General features: G+C 55.7%; 1 protein-coding gene across 1 annotated transcript; it reads right to left on the bottom strand.

The window, feature by feature from the left end:
• Positions 1–6012: 6012 nt before the first annotated feature.
• Positions 6013–11694, bottom strand: SLC35B1 (solute carrier family 35 member B1). The gene is made up of 9 exons (XM_054649472.2): positions 11356–11694; positions 10950–11053; positions 10728–10858; positions 9837–9867; positions 8509–8666; positions 7576–7702; positions 7022–7128; positions 6595–6748; positions 6013–6376 (listed from the first exon to the last, which is right to left on the bottom strand). Exons 1-9 carry the CDS (start codon positions 11532–11534, stop codon positions 6324–6326), a joined length of 1044 nt encoding a protein of 347 aa, XP_054505447.2. The 5' UTR covers positions 11535–11694; the 3' UTR covers positions 6013–6323.
• Between the last annotated feature and the right edge of the window lie 22 nt (positions 11695–11716).

Genomic DNA, 11716 nt, shown 5'->3' on the forward strand with positions numbered 1-11716 from the left:
ATTTATACATTTTAAGCAAAGGAAGCAATTAATTAGTTGGTATGGCTCTTCTCTGCTACTTTGTGGTGGTTTGTAACCAGTGAAGCAAAGATGTCATTGTTACCAGTCCTTAATTACCTGAACGTTTGTGAGAAGTTTATCCAGAGCAGCCTTCCCCTCCTCACTTCCAGCCTCAGGGTGAATTAATTCCACTACACACAAAGCACCCCAAGAACCGAATTACTCAGGTTCCACAGCACAGCCACGCTTATTGAAATGGGAAATGCAAAATATTTTTGTCTTCTCTCTCCTTCTGCCAGGTGAGAAATGCTGGTCTGGGCCAGGGGCTGCCACGTCCACCCACGGCTGGCTCCTGGATTATTGGGAACGTTTGTTCTCTGCAGTGTCCCAGGTTTTCCTGGCAAGCGAATCCTCCTCTGAGCAATCCTCGGGTCCTGCTGCATTCCTTCGTGTCCCCAAGTGCTGCCCGTGGTGACAGAGCAGCAGGTGATGCTGCGCTGATGAAGGAATGGCTCTGTGAGGTGCAGGGCTGGTGTTTGCATTCCCGTGCTGGCCACACGCTTCTCCTGGAAACCGCCTTTCATCCCTCTTCCATTCCCGTTTATATTCCCACCTAAGCTGCGGATTTTTAGCGGTGCGTTTCTCCTCTCAGAGCTGGAGTGGCAGAGGAAATTACAGCACCAGTTTCACAGACAACAAAGAGATTCCCCCCTCCTCCCTGGCAGCCTCTCTGTAACCAGAACAAACAGAAATTCTACTTTAATCCGGCACTGGCCAAGTGTCACTCTGCAGTGGGGAATTCAAGTTCCTTTTCAGGTTCTCCTGATCAAAATTCTCTTGTTCCCAGGAAGTGAAAAATTAAATTGGGCACCTGTGGAAACGGAGGTGGAATTTCACCTCTCCTCCCTTTGCTAAAGTTATTTAGGCTCAGCTCTGTCCCCCTTGGTGGCTGGGAGAAGAGAATTATTGTCACTTCTTCGTGCCTGGGACGTGATTCTGTGATAAATAAACAATTCCAGGCGCTTAAACCTTGGCTGTTGGGATGGGGATTTTGGTGTGTGTGAAGCGAGAGCTCTGAATTCCCGGCTCTAGGGACACTTCCCACCTGGATGGCAGCAGGCAGGTGGCATTTCCCTGTGACAAGGGACACCAAATGCTGCAGTACCCCCGGGTCTGGAGGTGTCACCCTCTCCCTTTGATTTCCACGGGAAGCTGATTAAACCGACGGCTCTGACAGGAGCTGAGTGCAAGAATTTTAACTAGCTGCTGCTTTTTAATATTCACTTCCTCTTCGGGTTTAATTATTTTGTTCCTGCGTTTTCCCTTTCAATTTACTAAAACTCCAGAAATGTAATTAGGGAGAGGCTGAGCTGCAGAGAGCTGCCAGTGATGAAACGGAGCAGCCCAGCCTCCAGCGCGGGCTGCAGGACAGGATTCCAATCATTATCCCCTTATCCAGGAAGGATCTGCGGCACGGCGGGATCAGAGCTGTTGAGAATGCAGCACTAATTAAACTCCCCTATCAGGAGAGGATGAAAACGCAGTTATTTCATTATTTCCTGGATTTGCCAGCTCTCTTACGAACCCAAACAAACCCGCTGCAAACAAAGCCCGGCTCAATCACGGGGGAGACTTAATGAGGCTTTAATTTGTGCAGCACTCACGGAGCCAGTGCGAGGTGCTGCTCCCCTCTGCCCGTGCCAGGGGCACCTGTGGCGCCCATTTCCCATCTGGAGAGCACCAGGAACGCCGTGCCACAGATTGCCGCGGAACCTCGGCCAGCTCTGGGGACGTGCTTGCTTTGTGCGCGGTTTAAATCATTAAACAACGTGCGTGCCGCAGGCTGCGATGGTTTCCTTGTGAAATGGTCATTTTTTTTTCGGTAACAGCCAATTAGGAATCCGTTCTCTCCCGCTGGTGCCGGGTGTTTCCATCCCTCGCAGATCTCCTGCTCGCCCCAGCCCCTCTGGAGGTTTCTCCTGTCACAGCAGCCCCGGCTCTGTCACCTCGGTGCGCCCCAGGGGACGCTCGGGGGCCGGGGACGGGCGGAGTTGATGGATCCCGCAATCCCTGAACCGTGGAGGGCTGAGCATCCTCCCGGGAAGGGGAATGGAGAGCCTGGGTTTTTTTGTATTTTTTTAAATTTGTATTTGCTGCAGTCATTCTCCTCCGGGTGGGATCCACAGTGGAACAGCAAAACCTGAGCCCAGCAGTGCCAGGTTCCCTTCCCTGTGGATCAACGGGGCAGGAGGGGAAGGGAAATATCCCCACCTTGCACAGCTCCTCGGGTGGAGAGAGGCTAAGCAGTTCTTTTCGTGTGTAAATAAAATATCGGTGTCTCTTACAGAAATACATCAAATATTGATGGCTTTTATCTATGTGTAGAATTGGCTCCTTCCAGGTTCAATCCAGAGGGGTGCAGGATTTTCCTTCAGGTGGATTTTCCTTCCCTGGGAGGGGCTGGGATGGAATTCCCAGAGCAGCTGTGGCTGCCCCTGGATCCCCGGGAGCGTCCCAGGCCAGGCTGGACACTGGGACAGTGGGAGGTGGCCCTGGATGGAACTGGATGAGCTTTGAGCTCCTCCCATCCCAAACCCACTCTGGAAGCACACAAACCCCAAACCAGGACAGTCCAGCGCAGCCCTAAATTCATGGCAAACCCACAGGGACCAGCCCTTCCACGAGGGAATTCCTGCTGCTCTGCAGGGCCAGTTCCCTCTCCAACCATCCCCAGTTCCCTGCTCTGAACGTTTCCCACCCAGATTTCCTTCCCAAACGCCACCAGAAACCTTCCCTCAGTCCTCGCTGCCATGATTAAAAGCCACTTTTGTTTGGGAGAAAACAAACACCACTTAAAACAAACCCTGCCCTGGAGGTTTCACTCGCAGGGAAGCTGCTGGCTTGCTATTTTTACCTGGATTCGAGAGGCATCAAAGCTGATTTTGGAGGAGAGGAGGAACTCAGCCCTCAAATTGACAACGGTGAGCGAGCAGCTCCCCCAGCCCCGCGCGGGCTTTGGTGCTCGTTAGCAGCGGCTCCTGATGAGGCTGCTCTTGTTTTCCAGGCTGCTTTTGATCCCACACTCATTAAAACCTGATCCTGCTGTGGGATTGCTTCCCCCTCCCCAAACCTCGGCACCTGCAGGGAGGGGGGGCCTGAGCATTGTCCCCAAATCCCCCAAATTCATCCCCAGGCAGTTTTCCCCCTCAAACAGGAGCTCGTCCTCGGGGAGCACAGCCTCCAGCCCAGCTCCCTCCCAGCCCAAACCATTCCAGGATTTTGTTTTCCCAGCCACGCTCACCACAAAACAAAATTAACCAACGAGGGGTTTATATTGCCTTGGAATATTCAGCGTTTGGGATATTCCGAGCAGAGTTTTCTGCTGCCCACGGGGAGAGGCCTCTGCTCCTGCCCCAGGGCTGCCTCCAGGTCCCTCCTGGGGGCTCCAGACTGGGAGTTCATGAAGGGAAAATCCCAATATTTCATTCAATGTGGGGACAATTAAACCAAACCTGCAGGGAAGCAAATCATTAAATCATCAAATCATTCACCAGCCTGGAAACCATTCCTTGCTGTCCCCAAAGCATCCTCGAGGTGTTTCAAAGGAACACCAACATCCAGAGGGAATAACAACAATTCCTTGTCCACCTTTACTCTCCTGTGACCAGAAAATCATCCCTTACAGGATTATCTCCATCCCTATTAAACATCCAAAATTTCAGTCCCCTCTCCAAACATTTGGCTTTTTTTTTTGGTTTTTTTTTTTTGTTTTTTTTTTTTTTTTTTGTTTGTTTTTTTTTCCTGAGCCATCTGCTGCTGGAGCTGCTGGAGCTGCAGGAGGAGCAGCGGGGATGAAAGGAGAGGGAGCGGAACTGCCAAATTCCCCCTGTGGGAGCCGGGCTCAGCTCCTCAATCCCACCCTCCCCTTCCCAGCCCGGCTCCGATCGCTCTCCAGGGAGAGAGATCCCCATGAGAATCCCAGCAGGAATGGGGCCCAGGCAGAATTCCAGTGGGAATGGTCCCAAAGCAGAATTCCAGCAGGAATGGGCCCCAAGCAGAATCCCTGTTCCCAAAGCAGAATCCCTGTGGGAATGATCCCAAAGCAGAATCCCAGAGGGAATGGGCCCCAGGCAGAATTCCAGGGGCAGAATCCCAGCGGGAATGATCCCAAAGCAGAATCCCAGCAGGAATGATCCCAAAGCAGAATCCCAATGGGAATGATCCCAAAGCAGAATCCCAGTGGGAATGATCCCAAAGCAGAATCCCAGCAGGAATGGGCCCCAAGCAGAATCCCAGCAGGAATGATCCCAAAGCAGAATCCCAATGGGAATGATCCCAAAGCAGAATCCCTGTGGGAATGGTCCCTGGGAGAATCCCAGTGGGAATGATCCCAAAGCAGAATCCCAGCGGGAATGATCCCAAAGCAGAATCCCAATGGGAATGATCCCAAAGCAGAATCCCTGTGGGAATGGTCCCAAAGCAGAATTCCAATGGGAATGGTCCCAAAGCAGAATCCTAGCAGGAATGATCCCCAAGCAGAATCCCACAGAATCCAAGCGGGAATGCTCCCCAGGCCAGGAGGAGCAGGGCAGGATTTCAGCTCCCAGCCCGGCTCCAGGGGGCTCTGCTGGATTAAACACAATAAAAACGGGGATAAACCTGGAGAAAAGCAGGATTTGCAGCTGGGTTTGGCTCCAGCAGCACGGCTCGAGCAGGGGTGGCACAGGAGCCGCTTTTTGCTGGGTTTTTTGTTGGCTTTCTCCCGGTGTTGGTTGGGAATGGTTAAAGCAGAGTTCCCCCTGCCGGTAACTGCGGCCGGAGTGGCTGAAATTGGGATCTGAAGCCAACAAAAGCCGGGAAGGAGGAAAACTGGGATGGGTTCAGAGCTGCTCATCCCGGCCTGAGCCATCTGTACCCACCCGAGGCACCCAGAAAATTCCACTCCTGCCCTTGGGGAGCAACCCCCGGAATTCCCTGCGGGAATTCCCTGCCCAGCCAGGCCTGCCCGGAACATTCCAGAGCCTCTCTCCTGCCCCAGAATTCCTGCTGGGAAAGAGCTCCTGATCCCAGAGCTGCACAGGCGGAGGGAGCTCCCAGGGCTGAAAAACCCCCAAATCTTTCATTTCCCTGGATTTGCATCCCACGAGCTGGAGAAGGTCTGCTCCAAGGTGGGGTTGAGCCAGGGCAGGTGAAGCCCAGTGAGCTGTGGGGAGCCTGGGCACTGGGATTTGTCCCTTGGGTGCACTTACACTGGGAACCACAGAATGGTTGGGGCTGGAAGGGACCTTAAATCCCACCCAGTCCCACCCTGGGACAGCTCCCGGGATCCCAGGGCTGGATGGGGCTCCCTTGGTCACTTCCTGCAGGGAATAAACCCAACAGGCCTTGGCAGCAGGAATTAAAATCCCTTTTGCCCTTCCCTGGATGCTCTGGCAGCGCTTGGTGCATCCCTGGCCCTTCCCTGGGAACAGGAGGAGGTTCCTGATGTTTCCCCCCAATCCAAGCCCTGCCTTGGGATAGGAAAAAGGAGCAAAAGGAGCAGAGCCCAAATCCCACAGAACAGACTCGTCCCTCTCCCAAAGTTCCTTGGAGAAGAAGAAGAAGAAGCAGAGGATGGAAATTCCTTGAATCCCACCCTGTTCCTTTGGGATTTATTCCAAGGGACAGCTGGATCCAGGCAGGAACATCCCAAAGGCTCTCCAGGAGCTGCTCTGGGAATTCCTGCTTGGGCATCCCAGGGGATGGGAGAGGAGCTGCCCCGAATTTGGGGAATTCTCATTTCCTGAGGCACATTCAGGATTTCCCTGCTGGCTCATCCCAGTAGAAGAAAATCCAAGGGGCTGCTCTGACCCTCTGGAAAACCCCACAGCAGGAAGGGGCTGCGTCCAATTGAAATTCTTTAATCCCAGAATCACCCCAAAGGACTGGGATCGTTCCTCTCCCACCCTGGAGAGCAAAGCTGGGTCCCCCCCAAATCAGCCAAATCCCCAACAAAAGTCCTGGAGGAGCAGCCATAGTCTGGTTTTCTTTAATAAAGATAGGAAGGATTTGTGTTTTCCTGTTAAGGCAAGGATCTGCTGCTGCTGCTCGGCTCAGGGGGCAGCTCTGATTACACAAAAAAAAAAGCAAAATTACACCTCAAACTAAAGGATTACATTTTAGAGACCATTTGAAATTAAAAAACCAAACCAAACTCAACCCAAAAATAAATTCCACACGGTTTTCTTCTGATTCCCTGTCCTGAGTCCAGTTCCACACCAGATTCTGAGGTACAAGACAATAAATTAAAAGTTCATTCCAACTGCGGGATCGCCCGATCGACCTCAATGCGACGTTTTCTTCACCCCCTTCCCGAATTTGGCATCGAGCCCAAGGCCTGGCAGGAAACAAAACACCAGGTTTGAGTTCTTCAAACCAGCAGGGAGATGAGAATTTGGGAGAAAAATCAGCTGAAGATCCCCAAATTTACCCACGGAATGAGCTGGGGAGAAGGGACCGAACCGCACCGCAGGTCCCACACTCCCTGCAGAGGCTCCCGTGGGTTTGGGGAGCTCCCAGGGCAGGAATCCCATGGATTTTGGCCCCCATACTCACCCAGGAACACCAGGACGGTGCCCACCCACTGCATGGGGCTGATGGGGTTGGCAAAGAGCACCACGGAGGCCAGGATGGTGAAGAACTTGCGGGTGGTGGTGATGATGGAGCAGGTCAGGGGCCCGAAGTACACCACGGTCATGAAGATGAAACTCTGCCCCGCCAGAACAGAGCCCCCGTCACTGGCACTGCCAGGACAGGCAGCCAGGGGCAAATCCCAAAGGATCTCCCTCCAAATCCTGGGTTGAAGGGGGTTTGTGGCATCCTGGGATGGGCTGGAGGGGCCTTGGAGCTCATCCAGAGATGCCTTCCCCTAACCCAGGGTGCTGCAGCATGGCCTGGGATGAGGCAGCCACAGCTTCCCTGGGAATTCCATCCCAGCCCCTGCCAGGGAAGCAAACCCCACCCAAAATCCCTGATCCCTGACCTGGCCCAGGGCGCTGGTGAGGCCGAAGAGGAGGATGTTGGAGATGATGCTGGGATAACGCTCCATGAAACTCAGGAACTCCCAGAGCTCCCCCGTGAACAGGATCCCTGGAAAACAGCCAGGAGGAGCAGCCTGGATGGGGATCCCACCCTCGTGGGGTCAGGCAGGGCTCAGAACCCCCAAAGCAGGCAGTGAACCCCACAAACTCCAGCAGGAAACACCAGCAGCAGAAGCAATCGCCCTCCTGGTTAATTAGTGAAAGGAAGATCATTAACTGGGATCAAATTCCAACAGAACAATCCCCAGCAATTAATCAGGAGTGCTAATCCTGGAATGGCTTGGGCTGGAAGGGACCTTAAAGCTGCTCCAGTGCCAGGGGCAGCTCCCAGCCCTCCTGGGCTCCACTTTGTGCTCCCAAGCTGGAGCAGGAGCTGCAGGAGAGCTCAGCGAGGGACAGGGCTGGGCCACGAGCAAAAACCCAAAAATCCCCAACAAAACCAAGCCCCAGAGGGCTCCAGGCCAGGCAGGGCCCGGGTCCAGCCCTGGTTCCTCACCTGCCCCCAGGAACAGCGTGGACCAGAGGTTGACATTCAGCATCATGTGGTTGGAGCCCGTCTGGTAATGAGCCCTCATGTGGTCCTGGGACACCCCCGTGAGCCCGTCCAGGGTCAGCGACAGCAGCTGGGCACCCACAGACAGACAGGGCACAGAGAGGGGATGGACAGACAGACAGGGGACACCATCAGGCCCTGGTCCTTGTCCCCAGGGCAAATGGCAATTCCCCTTGCACAGCAGTTACCAACAGGGATTGGCAGAGGGGCTGGAGGGTGCAGGGCACAGGAGGCTCCTCTCTGCACACCTGGGCTGCTGCAGCCCCAAGGCACACCTGGGAGGCCAGGGTGTATCCTGGGGTAAATCCTGGGGAAAATCCCACATGGGAGCCTGGGGTAAATCCTGGGGAAAATCCCACATGGGAGTTTGGGTTTATCCTGGGGTAAATCCTGGGGAAAATCCCACACGGGAGTTTGGGTTTATCCTGGGGTAAATCCCACCTGAAACCCTGGAATTTATCCTAGGTGGGGGTAAATCCCACCTATGAGCCCAGGCTTTATCCCAGGGTAAATCCCACCTGGGAGCTTGGGTTTATCCCAGGGTAAATCCCACCTGAGAGGCCAGGGTTTATCCCAGGTGCAAATCCCACCTGAACCCCTGGAATTTATCCCAGGTGAGGGGCAAATCCCACCCGAGAGCCCAGGCTTTATCCCAGGTGAGGGTAAATCCCACCTGAGGGGTTATCCCAGGAGTAAATCCCACCTGAGAGCCTGGGGTGTATCCCAGGTGGTAAATCCCCCCTGAAACCCTGCAATTTATCCCAGATGAGGAGTAAATCCCAGGATTTCTTGCAGGAATAAACCCCACCTGAGGCCCCAGGGCTCCTCCCAGGTGCCACCCCACAAGTCCCAGCCCTGTGGGGTCCCTGCACTCACCAGGAGCAGCTCCCCGTAGCCAAAGACGTGCTCGGTGTCCCCCGTCCCTTTTTTGGGCTTGTAGAGGAACAGGGCCACCCCTGCCACGATGAGCAGCACGCACAGGTACTTGGCTGGGGGGTACCTCTTCCGCAGCACCGTCACCCCCAGCAGCATCACTGGGAAAACAGAGGTCAGAAACTGCCTCAAGATCTACTCAGAGAAATTAAATCCTCATTAAGTCACCCCCAGCAGCATCACTGGGAAAACAGAGGTCAGAAACTGCCCTAAATCCACTCAGAGGAATTAAATCCTTAAAAAATCATCCCCAGCAGCATCACTGGGAAAAGAGAGGTCAGAAACTGCCCCAAAATCCACTCAGAAGAATTAAACCCTTAATAAGTCACCCCCAGCAGCATCACTAGGAAAAGGGACATCAAGAACTGCCCTAAATCCACCCAAAGGAGTTAAGACCTTAATAAGTCACCCCCAACAGCATCACTGGCAAAAGAGAGGTCAGAAACTGCCTCAAGATCTACTCAGAGGAATTAAATCCTTAAAAAAATCACCCCCAGCAGCATCACTGGGAAAACAGAGGTCAGAAACTGCCCTAAATCCACTCAGAGGAATTAAATCCTTAAAAAATCACCCCCAGGAGCAACACGAAGAAAACAGATATCAGAAACTGCCTCAAGATCTACTCAGAGGAATTAAATCCTTAAAAAATCACCCCCAGCAGCATCACTGGCAAAAGAGAGGTCAGAAACTGCCCTAAATTCACTCAGAGGAATTAAACCCCTAAAAATCACCCCCAGCAGCATCACTGGGAAAAGAGAAATCAGAAACTGCCCTAAAATCCACTCAGAGGAATTAAATCCTTAAAAAATCACCCCCAGCAGCATCACTGGCAAAAGAGAGGTCAGAAACTGCCCCAAAATCCACTCAGAGTAATTAAACCCCTAAAAATTCACCCCCAGCAGCATCACTGGTAAAAGAGAGGTCAAAAACTGCCCTAAATCCACTCAGAGGAATTAAGCCCTTAAAAAATCACCCCCAAGAGCACCACTAGGAAAAGGGACATCAAAAACTGGCCTAAATCCACCCACAGGAATTAAACCCCCTAAAAATCACCCCCAGGAGCATCACTAGGAAAAGGGGGGTCAGAAACTGCCCCAAAATCCACTCAGAGGAATTAAAGCCCTACAAAGTCATTCCCAAATCATGGCTGGGGAGACAGAATGTCACCAACTGATCCCAAAGCCCTCCCTGGAATCCCAGCCCAGCCCCAGCTGGCTCTGCCAGGGAGGCCCAGAAATCACAAACCCCCCCAAAATGGGCAATTCTCTTACCTGGGATGGGTTTGCAGGATTTGCCCAGGACCTGGGAAAGGAAAAGGGGCATTAATGATCCACACCCCAAAGTGAGACCCCAAAGTGAGACCCCTGGGGCAGCTGAGCCTCAGCAAGGAGAGCTCAGCCCTTGCCCCAGAGGGAGTGACCCCAGTTCCCTGGCAGGTGACACTGCCACCATTTCTGGGCAGTTCTGTCCCTTCTCAGAGCCCTCCCTGCACCCCCAGCAGGGACCGGGACACAAAAGTGACACCAGGAAAATGGCGGGGTCAGGGTCACAGCCAGGGTCCCCTTGGTGTGGGGTAGCTGTGTCCCCATGTCCCCTCTGTCCCCGTGCCCACCTGGGTGGGGTAGCTGTGTCCCTGTGTCCCCATGCCCCATACCTGTGTGGGGTACCTGTATCCCAGCCCTGTCCCCATGTCCCCCTGTCCCCATACCTGTGTGGGGTAGCTGTGTCACAGCTGTGTCCCCCTGTCCCCATGCTAACCTGAGTGGGGTAGCTGTGTCCCAGCCCTGTCCCCATGTCCCCCTGTCCCGTACCTGTGTGGGGTTCCTGTGTCCCAGCCCTGTCCCCATGTCCCTGTGTCCCGTACCTGTGTAGGGAACCTGTGTCCCAGCCCTGTCCCCATGTCCCTGTGTCCCCCTGTCCCATACCTGTGTGGGGTTCCTGTATCCCAGCCCAGTCCCCATGTCCCTGTGTCCCGTACCTGTGTGGGGCACCTGTGTCCCAGCCCTGTCCCCATGTCCCCTGTCCCGTACCTGTGTGGGGTAGCTGTGTCCCAGCCCTGTCCCCATGTCCCTGTGTCCCGTACCTGTGTGGGGTACCTGTATCCCCCTGTCCCATACCTGTGTGGGGCAGCTGTGTCCTAGCCCTGTCCCCGTGTCCCATACCTGTGTGGGGTAGCTGACGAACTGCAGGGCGGAGTTGCTGGACACCATGGCACCCAGGTAGGACAGCGAGCAGGCCCCGTACAGCCAGCCCCGCGTGCGGTCCGGCCGTGCTGCATCCACGAAACGGATCACTGCGGGGACAGGGACGGGGACAGGGACAGCTCAGGAGCGGCCCCGGCCCCGCCACAACCGGCCCGGGGCTCCCGGGGGTGCCGCACTTACGGAGCTTGGCGAAGGCGGCGTTGATCACGCACTGGATGAACACCAGGGTCAGCGCGTACTTGAACTTCTCCTGCTTCGCGCCCTCCCCGTAGCGGCCCCGGGTGCTGCGGGACGGACAGCGGGACACCGGTGACACCGGGACCGAGCAGGACACCAGTGACATCGGGGCACAGCGGGACACCGGTGACAGAGTGGGACCGGTACCGGTGACACAGGGGAGAGAACCCACGGCACGGGAAGGAGCGGCGCGCCCTCGCCGGTGTCCCCGTCCCGTGTCCCCGCAGCCCCGTTACTCCGCAGCCCCTCCCGCCCCGTGTCCCCGCAGCCCCAAACCCCCGTCCCGTGCCTCCCTCCCCGCCCCGTGTCCCCCGGCCCCGCTCCGCCCCGGTGTCCCGGTGCGGCTCACATGCTCTCCTGCAGGATGCCGTAGTAGAAGTAGCAGGCGAACACGCCGAGGAAGCAGACGGGCAGGCGGAGGCGCTCGGGCAGCCCCGCGGCCGCGCTCGCTCCCATGGTGGCGGCGGGGCCGCTCAGCGCGGGCGGCACCTCCAGCACCACATCCCGCGGCGCCCCGGGCGGCCTCATCGGCCCCGCCGCGCCCGCTCCGCCCCGGGCCGCCCCGCGCGCTGCCGGACCCGCCGCGGGGGGAAAGGCGGGCGGGGCGCGCTGGGAACAGCGCAGAACCGGGCGGGAGCTGCACACCGAGATCTCCGAACCCTCTCCGGGACTGCGCCCGCCGCGGTTCGGCCGCGATGGGACCGGCGGTG

Source organism: Agelaius phoeniceus, chromosome 26, assembly GCF_051311805.1.
Source record: "Agelaius phoeniceus isolate bAgePho1 chromosome 26, bAgePho1.hap1, whole genome shotgun sequence".
NCBI classification, from domain to species: domain Eukaryota; kingdom Metazoa; phylum Chordata; class Aves; order Passeriformes; family Icteridae; genus Agelaius; species Agelaius phoeniceus.

Bases quoted from the DNA above. Each gene is read 5' to 3' on its own strand.
- SLC35B1 (XM_054649472.2), bottom strand. From the start codon at position 11,534: ATGAGGCCGCCCGGGGCGCCGCGGGATGTGGTGCTGGAGGTGCCGCCC. The intron at 9,868-10,727 runs GTATGGGACACG...TTCCTTTCCCAG, and splicing joins TCGTCAGCTACCCCACACAG to GTCCTGGGCAAATCCTGCAA. The intron at 6,377-6,594 runs GTGAGTATGGGG...GTTTCCTGCCAG, and splicing joins CACCGTCCTGGTGTTCCTGG to GCCTTGGGCTCGATGCCAAA.